The 21,218-nt window shown below is 27.0% G+C and overlaps 3 protein-coding genes across 3 annotated transcripts in view; 2 read left to right on the forward strand and 1 right to left on the reverse strand.

Annotated features, from left to right (window-relative positions):
* Window positions 1-3,589, forward strand: part of LOC117171773 (translation initiation factor eIF-2B subunit beta) — an 8,480-nt gene extending 4,891 nt beyond the window's left edge. The window contains exon 6 of the mRNA XM_033359381.1: window positions 3,404-3,589. Coding sequence (XP_033215272.1) covers window positions 3,404-3,476 — 73 coding nt within the window. The 3' untranslated portion in view covers window positions 3,477-3,589. The remainder of the gene's footprint in view (window positions 1-3,403) is intronic.
* Window positions 3,590-3,591: 2 nt separating this feature from the next.
* On the reverse strand, window positions 3,592-9,389 carry LOC117171774 (TM2 domain-containing protein CG11103). Its single transcript, XM_033359382.1, has 3 exons — window positions 8,983-9,389; window positions 8,633-8,720; window positions 3,592-4,129 (listed from the first exon to the last, which is right to left on the reverse strand). The coding sequence occupies exons 1-3, from the start codon at window positions 9,120-9,122 to the stop codon at window positions 3,800-3,802; spliced, it is 558 nt and encodes a 185-aa protein (XP_033215273.1). The 5' UTR covers window positions 9,123-9,389; the 3' UTR covers window positions 3,592-3,799.
* Window positions 9,390-9,483: 94 nt separating this feature from the next.
* Window positions 9,484-20,748, forward strand: LOC117171278 (suppressor of fused homolog). The gene is made up of 7 exons (XM_033358419.1): window positions 9,484-9,910; window positions 10,981-11,073; window positions 15,047-15,356; window positions 17,321-17,556; window positions 17,701-17,916; window positions 20,151-20,358; window positions 20,449-20,748. Exons 1-7 carry the CDS (start codon window positions 9,738-9,740, stop codon window positions 20,512-20,514), a joined length of 1,302 nt encoding a protein of 433 aa, XP_033214310.1. The 5' UTR covers window positions 9,484-9,737; the 3' UTR covers window positions 20,515-20,748.
* Window positions 20,749-21,218: the final 470 nt, after the last annotated feature.

Here is a 21,218-nt window from a genome sequence, read left to right on the forward strand (position 1 = left end):
TCTATAACTTTTAGAAAATCCTGCAAATTAAAAAAAAATCCTTAAAATTTGGATTTATAAATAACAATTGAACACTTATTATTTGTAAAAAAAAGTAGAGTAATTTTAAGAGATATTTAGAAGTTTAAAAAAGATTCGAATTAAATTCAGAACTTGAAACAATTTCAAATACTTACAGCTGAATTTAAAACAAACTGTAGATATTTGCAGATTTCAAACAAAAAATTTAGAATTTTTTAAGAAAAGTAAAAGACTTCAAAAGAATTTCTTAAGATTCTTAGGAAAGTTGAAAATTGTTTTTCACTATGAAAAATTATTGTAACAGAAAGTTTATGAAGATTTTAAGAGATTTCAAAAATTATCAGAGAAGGACCTGGAAGAATTTAAGGATTTTTTTATTTGCAGGATTTTCCAAGAATTGTAGGAAAAATTCAATTAATTTTAAAATATATTTAAAAGTTCTGGAGAAAATGTTGAAACATTTAATTTAAATTACTTGAAATCATTTCGATTTTTGAATTAATTTTGAACCTTTTTAGAATTTCTAAATATCTCTTAAAATTACTAAAAAAATTTCTACAAATGTTAAGTATTCAATTTTATACGTCATAATGTAACAGTTTCATTGTAAATTAAACACTTTTCAAATAGAACAATTACAATTTTAACGCTAAAAGTTTAAAAGATCTTCGAAATTCTAGAGACTAAAAGCTTTCTAGGTAAAACAATGCAGTTTAAAGTTGTTTTCCTTTAAATATTTAATTTAAATTTACTCGTCTTAAATGAACAGTGAAATATTGCTAAATATTAAATACTCACTCTTTTTCTACATTGAGAAATTTCAAATTAAATGGGTTAAAAATTAAATAATTTACATTCAATCAATAATTTTAATTCAATATAAAACTTTAATTACTAATATATTATTATGGAGTTATTTTTAAGTTGAAAAAAGTAAAACGCACTTTTACATTTTTTAATGGCTAAAAAAATTAATAGAAATAATATATTAGTAAATTGATGTATTAAATTTAATATCAAAAATAATATAAAGGAAGACCTGAGACTTTGAATTAAAAATATTTCATTGATAAATCCTGAAAATTTGTATTTAAAAATAAAATGTTCGGAATTAGAAGATATATTAATTTGAATCCTTATCATGACATTTGGATTGGAACAGTTACAGATCCATTTTAAAAATAATGTATTTATTTAAATTTACATGCATGTATTTACTGCACTTTAATAATTTTAAAAACTATTAAAATCGAACTTGGGCAGATTTTTCTTCTGAAAATTCGTAAAATTTCTGGTTTCCAGGTCCGGCATTTTAAAATTCTTTAAATTAAAATATATGCTTAAAAATTAAAATGGAAAATTTTTTAAGTGAAAGATTTTTGAAATTAAGCATTTTAAACTGAATGATATAATAATTTATAAAAATCACAATTTAACAAATGGTCATTAAAATATTTAAACGTGCGATTGAAACTTTATAAACTATTTTCAACTTAAAAATTACTTCATATTAATATATTTGCAATTAAAAGCTTTTATTAAATTTAAAATATCGTTTCAGTCTAAATTTTAAGAGGTATTTAGAAGTTGTGAAAATATTCCAAATTATTTTAAAATTTAAAATGATTTCAAGTAATTTAAAAGAAGTTTATTCTTCTGAAGCTCTGCACAATTCTTAAAATTCTCCGCACGAATAGCCGAAATTTGTTGTGCCCACACTTCGTTTCGATTATTTCAAATCATTTCAAGTTCAATTGTTATTTATAAATTCAAATTTGAAGGCATTTTTATTTAATTTACAGGATTTTCTAAAAGTTTGAGGGAAAATCCAATTCATTTTTAAAGATATTTAAAAGTTCTAACAAAATTTTAAACTAATTTTAAATTTGAAAAAATGTAAAAAAAAACTTCTAGATTTCTCAAGGTTTTGAAATAAAAGTTTACATCTTCTCAAGGATTATTAAACGATTTAAAATCAAAATAATTTGACTTATAATTTAAGAACTGTGAAGTTTAAAAAAATAACAATTTCTCAATTTTAATGTTTCTAGCTTAAAATTTCTTAAAACAATATAATTTAAAATTTTTTAAAAGTTCATTGATTGATTCCTTAATTTAGAATTTTGAAAATGTTAACATGGATTTATATGTTTGAAACTTAATCTGAATCTTTGAACTCTATAATTTATAAAAGTTAAAAATTCTAAATCTTGCAGTTTATTCGCGTTTCATTTAAAATTGTTCAATTGAATGCTTTAAATGCTTTAATTTGTTCTTTATTGTTTATTACTTTGAATGGAAAAATGTTTAGAATGGACTTCGATTTTTTAAATTTTATTGACCGTGAAAAATGTTTGCGAAACGGGAAAAACTGGGAATTCTTTTTTCGATTAAAACGGTCATCCTGAAAATTTCTTAAGATTGCTAGGAAAATTGAAAATTATTTTGATTTTGACAGATTAACTTTAGAAGAATATTTAAAAAGATTCTAGAAGAATGTTTTTAAATTTGATTAAAAATTTGAATCGGTTTCAACAATATTTACATTTTTTCAAAAATTTCAAAAATAATTTAAAATTTAAAAAGATTTCAACAAAATCTAAATTTATAAATATTTAAAAATAACATTTTGAAAGGTTTAAAGATAATAAATACTTTTTTTGAATATTCCTGGGATTTAAAATCATTTTTCATTAAAAAAATAGATTTTAATACAATAATTGAAGTTATTTCAAAACAAAAACAAATGTTGATGAATAAATAACAAAGAAAAAAAAATTAATTTGATGCTAATTAAAGTTAAAATAATTCAACTTCTAATTGAAAAAGTGTTCAGTTAAAAAAATGTAATCGTTCAATTTTAATGTTTCCAGCTTACAAAGCTATATCTAATTTCGAAAATTTACAAATTTATGGATTCATTCTTTATTTTAGAGCATTGCAAATGATAGCGTGCATATAATTTTAAAAAACTTCGATTGAAAGGTTTTAATAGCTTCCATTTTATACGTGTAAATTAATTAATTCAATAGTTCCACTTTGAGGATTTTAATGTTGAGTCCAGTTTTTATTAGCGACTGTGACATTTTTTTTGTCGAATCTTGAAAACACTGGGAATTTTTCTCTTTGATTTAAACACTCACCCTGATCTTTCAGTTATTAAAAAATATTAACCAAAAATTCCAGCGGGTTTATTGCAATGATTTCATAAAAGTTTCAACAATATGTCAAAGTATATTTGTAATTTCGTAAGGATTTCAGTAGAATACAATGATTTTACGAAGGCTTGGACAGCAGATTTCAAGAGTGTTCAACCCCTCATGTGAAACATATTTAATATGTCACAAAAATAATAATGAATTGCTATCCATTTTTATTTCAGTGGAGGAAATGCTCCCTCTTACATCTACAGATTGCTTAGCGAGTTGTATCACCCGGATGACTATGAACTTTAACCAGCTCAAATTGATTTTACTTATCTAATTTCTGTGAATATTTATCTGTAAATTAACCGATTCAGCCCTGCAGCGTACTGACTCTTATTTTAAATAAAAGCCCTCAAACTCAAGATGCGTTTATAATCAGTCTTTTATTGTACATCACACAATTGTAATTGTAAGAAGATTATCGTGCACGTTAAAAAATTCATGTAACTCTTAGCAATATTATTCTCCAGTCAAATCAACAAATGCACTCACTTGATCCATTGGTTTCTATACAGTGTATCTGGTACTTAATTATTTATTTACAATATGAACCTGCAGCCTCTGATTTGAGACTACACGTATGGGTTCCAGTTGCTGCCATCTTCCGGATGCAATGAATTTGTTACTAATAAAATGACGTCGACTATCCACCAGATGCCGATGCCACCTAATGTTAATAATTTACCTACGGCGGTGCCTGTTTGTCCGAGACAAAATCGGTCCATGCCGAGAAATCCCAAGAGTATGCTGTAGAGTAAAGTCGTTGTAAAATAGTGTCCACTGTATTTTATACATGGCACACCCTCACGATTAAATGTTCTAGGCCCATGACACTCTATATCTGGGAGTACCGTACAGGACACTTTTGCCTTTTCTACGTCTTCATAGCGGACACCGCCAAACTGAAATATTAAAAAAAATATGTTTAAGTTTTAAATTTTATTAATACATGTTTTCAGGATGTCTACTCAAATCCTGGAAAAAATCCCTAACATTTCCGGGTTTCTTCCAGGTATCTCAAGTTTTTATAGGCATAACTTTTCATAGTAAAGAGCCATTCAAATACTTCGAAATTTATTAAACAATTAAGCTCGGAATATGTATACAATATCGCGATTTTATTATAAATAATGTTTTTTTTCAGTTTCTAGGAATTCAATTAATATGTTTAATTTCGAAAGATTTTAGAAATTATAATACAAGGTATTCTTAAATGTATTAGCACCATCGAATAATGAAATAATTGAATTATACTAAAAAAATAATTAATCATTACTTGAATCGGTCGCTAAAGTTCATGAACTTGAATAATGATTTTAACAAATTTTCATTTTATCTTATGCTTCAAATTCAGTGAATATTTAAGTTAAATTAAGATGGGTATTATTAAATTCAATTGAAAAAGCTTCAAATGGGAATTTGAAGGAACTTTTCAAGTAAAAATATTGAATTTTCAACAACATGATTTTTTAACCAAATAGTTGAATTTTCGTCTAAAAAGATTTATTTTCTACCAGAAAAAGGACGATTTTTTTTAGCAGAATACATGAATTCTCAAATAAAAAGATTAATTTTCAATGAAATAGTTGAAGTTTCAACTAGAAAATATCAGTTTTTAACCAAAAATGGAGTAGCTAAATTTTCAGATAAAAAAATAATTTTTCATAAAAAACATTAAGCACAGTGAGAAATTTGTAACTAAAATTATGTATCTTAAACTAGGGTAGATGAATTTTAAACAAAAGACTTTCACTTTTAACCAAAAAGTAAACCATAAATACGTATTGAGAAGTTGTCAACCATACAGTAAAATTTTAAACTAAAAAAATATTACTTTTCAACCAAAAATGTAATAATTAAATTTCCAGTTGAAAAAATTAATTTTCGTTTATCAAAAAAATGTCAACCAAAGTAATAAATTTTCAACTAACATGACAAGTCTTCATCTAGAATAGATGATTTTTTAAACCAAAAATATCACTTTTGAACATAATAGTTTTATTTCTAACCAAAAAGTTGAATTTAAAAACAAGATTAATTTTCAACAAAAAATATTCATTTTGTGCCAAAAAAAACACAATTTTTCAACAAAATGCATTAATTTTCAACGCAAAAGTTGAATTTTTAATTACAATGATGAATAATTAACCAGAATACTTGAATTTGCAACCAAAAATATTCATTTTCAAAAAAGAAGATTAAAATTACCAAAAACGAATTTTTAACAAAATACAAGAATTTGCATTAAAAAAAAGGATAAATTTCCAACCAAAAAATGATGAATTCCCCATTAGAATAATTAAATTTTAGATCAAAAAGAATAAAAGGTGGATCTGAACCAAGAATGTTAATTCTACCAAAAACACGAATTTTCAACTAAAAAATAGCAGTTTTCAACTAAAAATTGAATAGCTAAATATTTAGATAAAAAATCATGATTAACCAAAGAAATTAATTTAAAAATAAAAAGATAGAATACTCAAATGGAATAATTGCATTTTCAGTTTTTAAAAAACTCCACAACAAACAACGGGATGGATTCTTCATTAAAATTATGAATTTTCAGTAAAAAAATTTAATTTTTAACAAAAGAGTTTAACTTTCAACCAAGCCATTTAATTTTTATTCAAAAAAAGATTAATTCCGGACGAAAAAAATAGTAGTTAATATTTCAAGCAAACATATTTTAATTTATAAATAAAAACAGTTGAATTTGCAACAAAACGATTTTTTAGTCAAAAGGGAGAAAGAATTTAAAACGAATAGATTTTTTAACTAAAAATATAAGTCTTCAACCAATAAGATTAATTTTCTGACAAAAAAAAAACGAATTTTCAACAAAATACATGAATTTTCAATCAGATATTCAAATTTTCGACCAAAAATAGAATAGTTAAATTTTCAGTTAAACAGTTAATTTCAAACCCCCCCAAAAAAAGGAATTTTCAACAAAATAGATACAGTAATATAAAGCTATTTTTGCAAAAAAAGAATCATTGTTATTCAATTTCATATTGCAATTAGAAAAAAATAAGCACGATATCGAAATAATTCTCTTAACATTTCCGGATATATAAAAATTCCCTGAAAATTCCAGGCTTTCCAAAATTTAAGACTTTGTACCACATAATTCTATATTTAACGGAATTTATCGTACCTAAAAAAAGTGATGTTCCCAAATATCTCGAAAATATCGGACACATTGTTGTCGAAACCCTGATTGGTAGCTTACTACAAATCATTTTATTTCATGATAAAATTTATTTCTGAATTATCACCAAAAATATTGAAAAAAAGAAAATTTTAATTGTTAATAATTTTCTAATATTGGAAAATAATCGTACTCTAAAACATTTTACTATTATACTATAATTTGTAAACTTTTTCAAGTTTTCAATTAGATGAGAAAAATGAAATTATGGACAAAAAATTAGAATACTTTAATTTACTAATTGGATTTTATTAACAAAAATTAATATTAAATGTTGCAGATTTCGAAATTTGTGAAAAAAGAATATGGGTCATTTTAAGGAATTCTTTTTAATTTTGGAGGATTTTAAATAATGTTTTGAAATTGTTGAATGATATCAAAGATATTACGAAGTGTTAGAAAATTTGAAAAATTCGAAAATAATTTACAACTTGTGAAGATTTCAACCAATTTTAAAACAAAATGTAGATTTTTACTGATTTTGAAAATAGAAGCTTTTTATGAAATTTGAAATGTTTCAAGAGAAAGAAATTTTTTTAGAGGAAATTTTCAAATGATTTTTTATTTAAAATATGAATTTTAAGGGAGAATTTAAAAAGATTTCAAATTATTTCCTAAGGTTAAAAACAAGAGTGTAGAAGATTTTAAAGCAAAATTTGCCAAATTTTGCAAGATTTTAAGTCAATTTTTTCAATTTCGAATGATTGCTCAAAATTCCATGAATAATGCAAGTCAGTTTAAAATATATTTAAGAATTTTACAAGTTTGAAAGAGTTTAAAATATTTTAAAACTTTAGGATTTTCGGAAATTTATCAAATATGTTTTAATTTTATCTGCACTTCTGCATGTCCGTAATATCTCTTAACCTGACTAGATTGTTCTCTGAAACTTAGTGGACAATTTTTCAACAAAAAAATCTGAATTTTTCATCAATCTTTTTGAATTTTTGTAAAGAAACCTAGGAAAATAATATTGATATAATCTTACAAATAGATTAACAAAGAAATTTAAACAATAAATAGTTATTGGGCACTTTTTTTGCATTGAAAATTATTTTTCCCTGAAATTATAATTTGCTTGAAATTTTTGTTCTTTCTTAGCTGAAAAATCCTTTTTGGTTTAAAATTCGTCTTTTTTTTTATGAATTCAACTCTTTTTTTATTTAAAATTAGAATCTTTTTAGTTGACATATCAACTGTTATATTTTTCGCTGAGATTTCATATTATCTTGTTGAAACATCAGCTTTTTTTGTTGAAAATTATTCGTCTTAGTTGAGGATTAAAGTATTCTGTTGACTATTTGTCTTTTTATTTGAAAATTAATTTGCTTTTTTTCAGAATTCATCTATGTTTATTGAAGATTCAACTATTTCATTAAAATATTACTTATTTTTAATTTTGGTACATTGGCAATATCTGAGAAATTTCCTCTTGGTACAATCAGAAATATGATTTTGTAAATGATTTTTACATAATTTGCAATTAGAAGGGCATTCAATTTAGTATGATGGAATTTTCAGAAAATAAGTAATTTTATCAACTCTTTTTGTATTTTATAAAAACGTACATTTACAACTTTTTTCCAGATATTATGATATGAAGGTTGCGTAAGTTTCTTTTGAAATTACGCAAATTTTCAGTTCATATTATTATTATTTCATTATTTATTTTGGTTTTCCCTTGAGGAAGTCTTACTTTTCTACACAATTATATGAGAATAAAGTAATTTACATAACTGAAAAGTAATGTGACAGAAAAGACATTTTAGTTCTGCAAATTTATATGTAATTGCTCCAAAGTATGTTGGCAGTCAGAAAATTGCTACTAATAAATTAGGAACTGTTTCAAATATCTTATATTATATTATTTATTCAAAATTAAGTGATCAATTATTAACTTGGCGCTACAAAACCAAGTGTTCAAAATTGCATTTCCCAGTAGAAACTAAATAAGCAAAAGTTGTGATGTTGAAAAATTCATCAAAATAATATTATACTTCAAGCCTTTTTATATCTCTATATTAAAAAATGTTAAAATTTAGCTTTGTCTGAAAATATTTGATTTCACAACATTGCGCGTACTCATTTTGGGGTTATGTATAAACATAAGTTTCAAAACATACAATATTTGAGACCTTTATGACTCATGTATTTTAAATTAATACGAAATGACCATAAACTAATTTTTTTTTACCTTTACACATCCATGACCAGCTTCTTCTTTCGCAGTTTTATTTCCCTTATGATCAAATGGTTCATCACATTCTATAAACTCCTTAGGCCTAAACAAAAAAAAAACACTTTTGATATTACCATTTTTAGTTTTAGACACTGATTGCGTAAAATGTGTCATAAAAAAGTTGCTCATTTTACGAACAAATTAAATTTGTTATTTGAGAAAAGATTATAATGATATGCTTGAACAACAAAAGCGAAACGCAGAAATTGAAAGAAAAACAGAGGCCTCAATATGTCAATGTTTAGTGAAATAATGACACATTATTGTCAAACAAGTGACAGGTGCTGTTTTAAAAGAATACTTACAAAAAATTGCACAAAACTAAAGGTCCTTCAGGTCTGTATTCAGGTTGTGGCTCAGCAGTTTTATTTGCAGCGGTGTGTGAGGATTGTGCGGAATTCGAGAGGAAATAAACACAAATTGTGAACGCAAGAGCTAACCTCATCTTGCAAGATTCGTCATTTTAGTCGTGAATGGAATGTGAAACGCGCAAAGTTGGATACTCTTTTTATCCTTTTTGTTTAGAATCACAAATACAATGAACGATTTCTTGTACGTGAACATCCACACTATCAAGTTTACTTGATTGACAGGCAGGCCCCTGCAGTATGAGCCAATCAACATTCAGCTTTCCGTGTCAATTACCACTGTTGCCAACTTCATAACCTCAAAGCTGAGATGATATTTAAAAAAAAATTAGATTACTCTAAGAATATGAACTACAGTGGAACAATACATAGTTAATCTAATTGTTTTAAAGGACCTTTTTGGTATTTTTTTGCATTTTTCAGCTGCATGTCAATAAATTTTCACTAAAGATATTAAGTGTTTCTTTTCGAATGTTGGCGTTCCTGCGCACAGTGGTTTTCTGGGAAACCTCGGAATTTTCGTTGTGGTTTTGGATATTGTCGTCGGTCGTGTTGTTGAGAGTGGAGCTCCGAAATGTGTTGTCAGTGAGTGGAAGTAAAAGTGAGAAAAAGTGGTTGAAATAGTTCCAAGGAATCGTTGCGGGTTCCTAGTTTTCTTGATATTTTTATTGAAAAAAACAAAGGGCGCATTTATGTTCGGAAATATGAGGGAACGGGAGGACTTTCCTCGGAGTTGTCTACAGAATCAGCCGATCCAGGGGCCTCCTCCTCGGGCCTTGGGTCTGGACGCCCTGCACAACTTGTGCAAAGAAATTTACCCTAACCAAGGAAATCCTCTCACCGTCACGGCTATTGTCAAATACTGGTGAGCATCACAAAAGAATCCTTCGCGTAGCATAGAAAACGACTCTGTTAATTTTACCGTTCCTAAAGCACTAACTACTTTTTGTTTATAGCTATCCTTCTAGAAAAGCCAAGAAAATGGTTTTTTGTGCATTTTAGTTTTTAATTTTCAAAGTATTTATAGAAATTTGTGCTTGAATTAAAAAAAAAACTTTACTCAAAAATTCGAGTGATTTTGTTTCATGTGTGATTTTTATTTGGTTTTTTCATGGTTTAAGAATTGGAAAATTGGAAATTCAGTTAATAAAAATGTAACTTTTACATTTTTTTAGAAGAATTTATTATTTAAAAAATTATTTTCAATAAAAAGTGTAATAATTGAGTACTTAAAGACTATTTTGTAATATGTCAAATTATCATGGTTTAAAATGTTTACATTGTTGTGATCATTAACGATCTTGATGGTAAATTTGTATTTTATCCTGACTGAAAGATATTCTAGATACATTTTTAATTTAAATAATAGTAACTGGCATTGTATACATAATAATATGTCAGATCAAATGTAAATCTAGTAAGATTCCACCACATTTTTTTTAATAAAACAATAATAATATTGCAAAAGTAAAATTTTAATTTTTCTGAATCAGAATAAAACAATCTTTGTTAATCTTTACTGATTAGTGTTTTATTATTATTCAGAGAATATATTATTTGACATTTAACAAAAACACTTTGAAACAGATAGCTTGTAACTAAAGTTACGCTTATTTATTTAAAACTAATTTGCAGTTAACTTATAAATTTACTAATTTTCTACAAAATCAGGTTTTTACAAGAATCTAATGATCTCTTCTCGAAAATTCTTGTCTTCAATTAAAAATCATACTTTATTTCTATTTAAAAGCGATATTTCTGACACTTGGATCGTTTATTTATTTAAAATATCTAACAAATTGAAGATAGACTATGAGAACTTGAGAATGCAGTTGGAGGGGAACATTTATATTTAGTTACTTGTCGCGACTTGCGACTACGTTTTGCCGGATGTGAATTGAAAACTGATATTTTTTATTTTTTTCGTTAACACAGGTTGGGTGGTCCTGACCCTCTAGACTACATAAGCATGTACGAAAATCCAGGCTGCCCAGAACTTGGCGTTCCACCTCACTGGCACTATGTGAGGTAAGATAAAAGATATAAGTTCAACTCTTTTTAGTCACAGACAGCTATTTTTAAATGCACTGCCGAAGTGAGTCATTTAAATATTATTTGCTCGCTTTCAAGAAGTTTAAATCTAAAAATCTTAAGATTTTAGATTTTTAGAACATTGAATTGCTGCCTATTCATCTGTCGCATGTCCCTCAGCCTCCTGACGCCCCTCATAAATTTAAGTTTCTCTTCAAATTCCGCCACGAAATCTCAACTGTGTTTCAAAGAAGACAGAACAACCCATACAGTAATCTCAAGAGTATAAATTCAGACATTTTTAAACCCTGAAGGTCAAACGGATACTTTTTCTGTTATTTTAAAAATCAGAATAATATTACTGACGATATTTAAAATGTAAATCATTATTGCAATTGAATTTTATCTTACTATTACTTTCTACCAATTTGCGAAAAATGGGTGAATTTCAATAAATTATGACTTGTTAAGTAAACAGTCTCTACAACTTTATTGTTTCCTATTTTGAAAATAAATTTGTCTACATCTGAAATTGTAAAAACACTATTTGTTATAAAGGAACATTTCATTAAACTAAATAACTGTATTTGAAGATTATACACTTATTTTTAAATTGAATTATTTCAGTTATAGGGAATGTTTTTCCCGAAAAAATAATCCATTATTTATTAAAATTCATCCATTTTTTACACTTTAAGTAAGTAGCGACAGTAAGAAAAAAAATAATTGAAAAACCTGTTAAATTGTTCGTGACTTAAGCCACAAAACCAAAAAATTAATAGAAAAACTTGATGTTAAAATAATTATATTTCTTAAGTTGTAAACTTTCTTTCTTCAAAGAACAATGTGTTGTCTTTCTTAAGAAATAGTTATGTACATATTGTTGAAAGTAGAGCTTTAAAAATCATCTCTACTTTAGAGTAGAAAATTTTAGGGAAAAATTGAATTTACTTAAGAAGTGGGCTTTTAGTTGCATTAAGAGAAAACAGGAAGTCTGAAATTCGTCGGATTCAAGATATGTACTTTGAACTGAAGTGAATTTCAGCTTTCTCCTAAATCGTGCACGCGCCCGCCCATGTGGCGAACATATTGACAGATACGGATAGGAAAGTCTGAGATTAGTAGTCATTTTTTAATTTAAGGTTTATTTATTCTTGTATATTTTGCCTTATTACTGATTTGATTTTTAAAAACGAGTAACGGGGTGACCGCAGGTCAGGAAAACCCTGGAAATGAAGAAAAAGTGCGGGAATTTTATTGGTCAGGGGAAGTCAGGTATTTTCATAAAAAAAATGCAAAAGCCAGGGAATTTCTGTAAGAAGCACTTCAAGTAAATGCCAGTAATAATCAGGGCTGCCCTACCGTTTCTTTTACTCATTTTTTTCTCAAATCAATTTATGAGATAAATTCATTACAGACCATTTTAAAATATTTTAGGGTATTTAAAAATTGCCTGAAAAAGTAAACGGATGTCAATAATTTTTATGGATTTCGAAAGATTTTGTAAAATTTTTGGAGTATTTTTAACTTTCCTGTGCACTTTAAAAGACTCTAAGGTATTTTCAAGATATTACAAAAATTCACAGGATTTTAATGATTTTAAGGTATTTAAAAAAGTGTTCATGGGGTTGTACAAATTTAAGATTTTACAGGACCCATAAGATTCTAAAATGTTTTTGAAAATTCCAATGGATTTGATCAGATTGTCAAGGATTGAATGATCATTACGAGATTTACAAGCTCTTCATAAATTTGACCAAAAATTTAATAACAATAATTGAGGGACCTCGTTTGGTTTCCAATATTTCAAGATATTTCTACAGATTTATATATTTTTTAAATTAATTTTTTGTTATTTTAAGATATTTTAAAAGATTCCAAGGAATTTTCATTTGATTTTATAGAAGGGATGTAAAAGAATTGTAAATATTTCAAGGTGTTCTGAAGGATTTCATATAATTTTCAATTAATGTCAATAATTTAATGAAATTTTAAGGAATTTTACATATTTTAGTGTATTTTAAAAGATTCGAAGGCATTTTCCAGATCTCTAAAATATTGTAAGGTGTTTCAAAAGATTTCCAAGGTTTTTAAATTTATTAGGAAGTTTTAAAAGATTACAAGGAATTTTCAATTGATTTAAATAATTTGAAGGGATTTCACAGGCATTGAAATAGTTTAGGGTATTTCAAAAGATTTCCAAGGTGTTTTTAATTTATTAGGAAGATTTAAAAGATTTCAAGGAATTTTCAATTGATTTAAATAATTTGAAGGAATTTCACAAGCATTGCAATATTTTAGGGTATTTTAAAGATTTCCAAGGTATTTAAATATAGTGAGAATTTTACAAATATTCTAAGAAATTTTTAATTCACTTAAATAATTTGAAGGGATTTCCAAGGCATTGCAATATTTTAGGGTATTTCAAAATATTCTATGTGATTGTCAATTAATGTCTGTAATTTAATGAAATTTTAAAATATTTTTGAAATATTTTAGGGCAGTTTAAAAGATTCCAAGGCGTTTTTCAGATCTTTAAAATATTATAAGGTATTTCAAAATATTTCCAAGGTTTTTACATTTATTGGGCATTTCAAAAAGATTCCAAGGAATTTTCAATTGATTTAAATAATTTGAAGGGATTTCACAGACATTGAAATATTTTAGGGCATTTTAAAAGGTTCCATGGCGTTTTCCAGATCTTTAAAATATTTCAAGGTATTTCAAAAGATTTCCAATGTTTTTAAATTTATCAGGAAGTTTTAAAAGATAACAAGGGTTTTTCCGGTGATTTAAAAAATTTGAAGGGATTTCAAAGGTACTGAAATATTTTAGGGTATTTTAAAAGATCCCAATGATAAAAATTTTTAAGGAATGTACAAAATTTGTCACATCGTTGTAAAGAATTCAGGAAGATATGGTAGAATTATCCTGAATTCTTTAAAATTCACCAGAAATCCTTATAAATTGCATCGAATTCTTTTAAATTTAAAAGAATATTAATCACATTATTAATGCCCTGAGAATTTAAATTAAAAATTTATTAATTCTAATAAAAAAGGGTTTTACTCCATTTATAAAAGATTCTGTATTAAAATGTCATACGATTAGAATTTTGTTCCTTAAATATCATTAGTAAGGAAAAATGAAAAATCTGTCTTCGATGTTTTTCGGTCACCCTCAGTATTAAAAAGCTCCTAATTCATAAATTAAATATTTAATTTCCCGAAATTTTAGAAAATAGTATTTTTTCAAAAACTAATTTAAGGAGCATTTAAATATTTTCTTTTATATTTATGAACAATCAAACAAAAAAATACAAGTAGTAAGATTCAGAAATAATTTTAATATTTTCCTGCTTCAGTATCTTTTCTCGTAGAATAATTTTAAGCTTGACACTTTTCAGTGACTGTTACTTTAAAGTTTAAACCCTAACGAGAGTAGGAGAAATTCTGGAAGGAAGAGGCGCGTGCCTTGGACATGCACGTCACTTTTTAAGCAGCCATGTATCTTAAACATCGAAGTAAAACAGCTGTTGTAATAGAATGTCCTATATATAGAGAAGGGTGCAAGGGGATAAATCTGTTAAAAGCTTTAGGGTGTGCCGGCGGAAATAGATCTCGGTACTTCCCCTTTCTTCGTTAAGTCTTCTACTTCCTTTTACTCCTAAGGTCTGCGCCATGTATGCACTTATTTATATAACACCATTGACGGGACGTCTAGACGACGAATATAGTACATCATGAATCATTCTTTTTCCCGCCCTGCAAAAGACAAAGCTATTCTGGTTCCTTATAAAAAAAATATACATATTCCAAGTACCTGGCCGAAATTGCAAGCTGTGGATAATTTCATTGAGAAAAAATAAATATTCTTTTTGGATTTATTTTAAAGAGTGAAGCATTTTTAGATGTTTTTATTTTATTTTATTTTATTTTTGAGGAAGGCATTGAACCGATTTGTTTTACAGCTTAGGATTGTCAGATCTTCACGGGGACGGAAGGATACATCCCAAAACTGGTCCAGGTCACCCCAGTGGATATGGATTTGAATTGACTTTTCGCCTTGCTCGAGAAAGAGGAGAAACGACACCTCCTACTTGGCCTGCGAATATTATGCAGCAATTAGCGAAATATGTATTTAATTCTGCAAATATGATACTTCCTGGCGATCATGTTTCATGGCATTCAGCCCTGGACAAGGGAAATGGTCGTATCACACAAATCCTGATGGCCAATGATCCCCAGTTACCTCTTTCAGCTTCTACTCCCCACGGAGAAGTAAGAAATGAGAATTAATTAATGTTTCAATTATAAAAGTAAAAGCAATGCAGGGCTCGGACCCGTAGCACTATTAGCTCACTATTGATATTATTCAGCACTTTTCTTAGCAATGCTACCATTTTGAAAAAAATGCCGTTTCCTTTGAAGCTATTTTCGAAATTCTTCGCTGGTTGGTAAAAATAACATGTATCTCAAGTACAAAAATATATAACAGAATTAGTCCCAAATGCAAATATTCCAATTAGGGTGCTCAACAGCGTATGTTTTTGAATTTTGCAACCACTACCTATTACATTTTTTCTTGTGAAAAAATACTGCCCTGGGTTTTATTTTATTTTAAAAATTGATTCAGAGATTCTGATCAACAATTTTAGATCTAGAAATGAATTTTCTTAGTTTGTGATTAAACAAAAATTAGGCCTAAAAAATTCTTTCGTCTTTAAAAAGTATGTGTTATTTATTGAGATGTACCCTAAATTTTATCAAACAAAAATTTATTTCAGGTATTATTAATGGGCTTAGAATACGAAACTTTGTAATTTAATTACAATTAATGGTTTGAAATGACCCTAAACATTTTTTTCTTAAAATAATATGCGCAGGATTTCTTGTACAATAAAGAGAGAGTATTCTCCATTGAATAAATTAAATTTATACCGAGTGGCGGAGAAAATCTGACGTTCCAGAATAACCAAAAATACATTTCTTTATTGTTTATAGATTCCTATAGTACTTCAAAATATATTTTCACCTATTTTATACCCAGCCTTATTTTTAGCAATTACAAATTCAATGAATTCGATAAGCAAATCGATCAAAGTAAAACTTATAAAAACTTATAAAAATATTGTTCGAAAATAATGAATAAGGCTTAGGATTCAACAGTTAAGAAATAATAAGTTGCAAATTATTATTATTATTATCATTAGTATCAATTTAACAATATTTGAATGTGTGGCTTGAAGAATAAAAATGCTAAATAGAAGAATTCATCTTTTTTAGTATTAAATATTTATATTTTGAAAATAATTCAAATCAGAACTCCATAATTAATAAGAATTCAAATAAAAAAATAGCCGTGTTTGGAAATTATGAATTTGATATTAAGCGGGAAAGAACATTTTAATTTTTCGGCTTTGCAAGAAGTATGTTAGATGTAGGTGAACCCTTTCATTGAAGCTACTCTATTTTTAAATAATGCAAAACTTATAGAAATTCCTGGGATTATGAAACATTCCAAAATTCAATTTATCCTATTTGGAGGAAATTCATTCGTTTTATTACAGTTACAGAAATTGGAACATTTTTTCAAATAGTGTCTTTATTTTCGCAAATATTACAAATTTTTATCTTCCCCTAAAAGTCTCTCATTTTTCGGGAATGGAACTTACTGTCAGCGTAAGGCTTAGAACTTTTTTACATTGCCTTTGAGAAACCTGGAAAATACTTGAAATTTGAAAATGAAAACTCTGCCGCGACCGTGGTATGAGAAATTGAATTAAAATATTTAATATCAAATTTCATTAAATTATATTAAAATAGCACTTTTGTAAATTAGGCTTCAAATTTAAATAATCAAATCTTTTGAAATTCAAAGTAGTGCCCTAGATTAAATGAGTTTAGCAATGTTACTTTTTATATTTTACATGTTATACTTACGTATATATTACGTATATTTTACATACTCACAATTTAAATGTTACAAATTGGTATTCTCTATCTGAAAATTTTACTCTCTTTCTATAGAAATAAATTTTTCGAAATTTTTGCGACTTTTGTAAATTATGTGATTATTTTAAAAACTTTATAGTAGATCCGATACTTGTGTGCATCATATGCGTAAAATTTTATTTTTTAAAATATGTTGTGCCATTATTTTTTTAGTTTTTCTCAAAATCTCCGAAGTAAGTCCCAGCCTTATGCAATAATTTAAAGTCTAATATCTAATTTTTTAATATCAGGTCACTTTTATACAACTTGTTGGTGTGACTTCGGAGGAGTTGCAAGCAGCTCAGCACTGGAACGGAATAGGCATGATTAATCTTTTAAAAACTGCGAGAGGATGTGGACCGTGGCTCGTAACGGATATGAAGCGAACTCTTTCTATAATGGACGAAGATCCATCCGTCGCAGAAAAAATTCAAAGTGGCATTGAAAGGCAAGGATCGAATCTAAGTGGAGTTTCTGCAAAATGCTGGTAAGTAATCAAATAATAATAATATTTACTTCATTAAACCCGGATAGTATAAAAGTTTCCCTGAACATGCCCGGAAGATTCCTGCAATTCTGAAGGAAATTTTGTGCTATCCGTGAAGAGATAGTAAATAATCTTTTATCTCAGGTGGGTCCAGATTTCTGGCGACAAAAGTACAGAGAAGTACAGGGAAAGAAGAGAAGACTCTGATGACGAGGACGGCATGAAACCTGCCATCAAATCGGAAAGATTATCTCCCTCTGAAAATGCAAACGTGGTGGAAGAAAATGGTGACAGGGTTCTGCCAGGAATTCATTTAACATTCAATTTCGAAGCTGGAAGCTTGTTACCGCTGGCAATAAAGTAATCATATTTTTTCAGGATAAAAGAATTTATTTTAACTAGAAAACCAACACACCTTTTTTTGTCTAATGCAATTTTTAAAGTAAAAGATAACATTAATATTGATTAAAAATCAATTTGAATTCCATAGTATCTATTATCTGAAACAATATACATGAAAAGCATACAATATTTTTGATCATTTATGAAAATTGATATCCTAACTTCAGAAATATATATGGGAGATATATATACATTTGTTCGAAAATAATTGACACGTGTTTTTTATTTCAATGTGATACTCGAAAATCTTGATATGATTTTTCAAAATTTGGTAATCGTGAAAAATCATTTGTTTTCAATCGGTCATTGTAATAAAAGTTTTAGATAGAAAAAATTATTCTTGTATTAAAAATACGCATTCACCCACAAGCTTTGCAAAATAGTATAACATACCTCCTGTTGTTTTTTTTTCATAACAAGCTAGCACATTTAGACGACGTCGCGTGAAAAAATTCGTAACACTTAGAGTTTTCATTTCTCCATTCTCAAATTATTCATGTATATTTGAGTATCTTCCACAAAATTTTAAAGGTAAAAAAACTTGAAAAAATGTTCCAATTTCCATATAAAAAAAATCGTTTATAAAAATGCACTATATTGTTATGAAAAAAAAAAACAACAACAATTTTGCAAATCTTGTGGGTGAATGCGTATTTTCAGTAGAAGAATAATTTATTCTTTTCAAAACTTCTTTTAAAGTGAGCGATTGAAAACAAATAATTTTTCCCGGTTACCAAATTTAAAAAAATCATATCTCGAGATTTTCAAGTATCACATAGAATAAAAAATACTTTTCAATTATTTTCGAACACAAAACGCGAAAAAAAGGTTTTGTTGAAAAAAAAATTATTGTAAATCTCCCATGTAATATCCATATTTTAATTCTTGTTTGAAAATAGCATTTTCCGACAAAATGTCTAGTGATAAATGCTATCTAACGTACAGTTGTACTCAAATTTTTAATCTTCTTTTAAATCTAATGATTTTTTACCAAAAATATAGATTTAATGTTTAAAACGCCAAAATAACCAAAACATTGTTTAAAAAGTTGAGAACTCACTTTAAAATATAACTTTTGTAATTAAAAATACCAACTTGTAACTAAACATACTAACACAATCCGAATTTTTACAAGCTTATAAGATTTAAATATTTTAAGCAAAAACCGTTGTATCTCTATAATAACTCTTTGATTAAAAATACGAATTTTATGTCAAAGACGTCAACATAATCTAAATTTGTTGTAGAATGATCAATATTCTTTGATGTTTTATAATTTTTTTATTAAAAATGTCAATAATTTTTGGGGGGGAAAACAAATAAAAGAAAATTGTTCATAATTATACTTTTTTTTTAGTTTAAAATAACCAATTTCTTATGAACTTGAAACTGTTAAAAAATTGCGAAACTTGTTTGAACTATAGTTATTTTGGTTTAAAAATATCAATTTTTGGTTTAAAACGCTAAAATAACTTTTATTTATTAAAATTTGTGGATATTCCTTGAAATCTACGTATTGTATTTTTTTCAACATAAAAATTTCCAACGAGAAACAGCAACACAATCCAATATTGTTCAACATTTCTAAATCATTTTAAAATTATGATTTTTGTTTCAAAATACCGATGTTTGAATATTTTCTAAAATTTAAAAAAAATGAATCATTAAAATCTAGCGATATTCGTTTTAAGGCTGTAGGAATAGGAACCAGGACCCAACATCAACATTAAATTGCCTAATTTTACTCCATCAATACTAGAATTACATTTTTTTTAGATTATTAGGGTCTACATCTGTTTTGAATTAAATCTGTATTAGGAATGAAAATATTGTAAATAAAATATGAAAAAATGAAAAATCTGGAATATTCTGGTATAAAAATTCTAAATTCCAGTCTTCAGATTTTTCAGAAATTTTAAGTTTTCTTCGAAACTTTATCATGTTGTATTGAAAATCTTGTAAAAGTGACTAGTTTCCAACGGAAAAACCTAAATGACTAACTAAGATTTAATTTAACCGCGCAAGAGTAATAAAAAGCAAAATTGTTTCAAAATTTTCATAAAGTTTTCTATGATTTTTATAACTACGAGGGATTACTTGTAGATTTAATTTTTGCAACTTTTAATTTAACATGTATAAAACAATTTGAAGTTTAAATTTAATTCGATTCAATTGTACTTTGAAACTTTTAGAGGGCGCGTAATGCATGGTCACCACTTCACCTTCAAGTCTATTTTGTCACACACTGCGATCACGATGGTGGCACCAGCCGTTACAGGAACTTTTGTCACCAGAGAAAACCCCTACGTGCTTCAAGGACCCTGGTTGCAGGTCTTGTTACCTGAAAATTTAGCAGAAAAAATGGCGTGCGAGTTCGAAATACTAAATACGCCTTCTCAAGTGAGTCTCCTTCTTATTAACATCAAAAAATGGAAAATTAATCTATTCTATTTTAATCTTTTAAATGAACGCCTTTCGAATTGTTTACAGGTGCAGCTACCAAAAACATTTTCCTGGCCTGAACACAACCTCGTAATCACGGTAGTTAACGACTAAAGACAAACTTAACCCGCAATCATCAATCATCCATCAATTTAGAAATCGTCTAAGTTTTTCTCGGTAACCTTTACCTATAAGGCGAATGAATCTTCCACAATTTTGTATGTATTAATTTCAGTCATCGCAGAGTGTCACCTATTCACCTTTTGTCCCCTATTTTCAATTTTCTAACTTTTGTCACCTATTTTAGGAATTTGTCACCTTTTTCTCCTATTTTGGGGTTTCTCATCTTTGATCACCTTTTTTCAGTTGAAAAAGTACAATTTTATTCAAAATTACAACTTGCACACCACTTAAAGTTTTTATTATACTTTCCTAATCGACAAATCTTGAACCAAATGATCGAATTTTCAAACAAGAAGGATTAAACTGTAACCAGGAAGAGTTGCATTTTCAAACATAATCTTAAATTTGCAATTTGAAAAGATGAATATTTTACAAGCCAGTTTAATTTTGAAGCAAGGAAGACGAAATTTGAACAAAAAAATATTACTTTTCTAACAAATGAGGATTTTTACACCAAAAGGATTGATTTTCTATCAGAAAATACGAATGATCAATAAATTGGTTGAAATTTGGATAAAAAAAAGATTACTTTTTAAGAAAATAGTTGAATTTAGACTAACTCTTAAATATAAAAGGTGAATTTTCAACTAAAAAAAAAAATATATTTTTCTACCGAAAGATTAATTTTCAACAGA

This window comes from Belonocnema kinseyi, chromosome 4, assembly GCF_010883055.1.
Source record: "Belonocnema kinseyi isolate 2016_QV_RU_SX_M_011 chromosome 4, B_treatae_v1, whole genome shotgun sequence".
Classification (NCBI taxonomy): domain Eukaryota; kingdom Metazoa; phylum Arthropoda; class Insecta; order Hymenoptera; family Cynipidae; genus Belonocnema; species Belonocnema kinseyi.

Excerpts from the sequence above, each read along its gene's own strand:
- LOC117171278 (XM_033358419.1), top strand. The coding sequence starts at position 9,738 with ATGTTCGGAAATATGAGGGAACGGGAGGACTTTCCTCGGAGTTGTCTA. Across the intron at positions 9,911-10,980 it reads ACGGCTATTGTCAAATACTG|GTTGGGTGGTCCTGACCCTC; the intron begins GTGAGCATCACA and ends TCGTTAACACAG. Across the intron at positions 17,917-20,150 it reads TTGTTACCGCTGGCAATAAA|AGGGCGCGTAATGCATGGTC; the intron begins GTAATCATATTT and ends TGAAACTTTTAG.
- LOC117171774 (XM_033359382.1), bottom strand. The coding sequence starts at position 9,122 with ATGAGGTTAGCTCTTGCGTTCACAATTTGTGTTTATTTCCTCTCGAAT. Across the intron at positions 8,721-8,982 it reads TTAGTTTTGTGCAATTTTTT|GCCTAAGGAGTTTATAGAAT; the intron begins GTAAGTATTCTT and ends TTTTTTGTTTAG. Across the intron at positions 4,130-8,632 it reads CTGGTCATGGATGTGTAAAG|TTTGGCGGTGTCCGCTATGA; the intron begins GTAAAAAAAAAT and ends TTAATATTTCAG.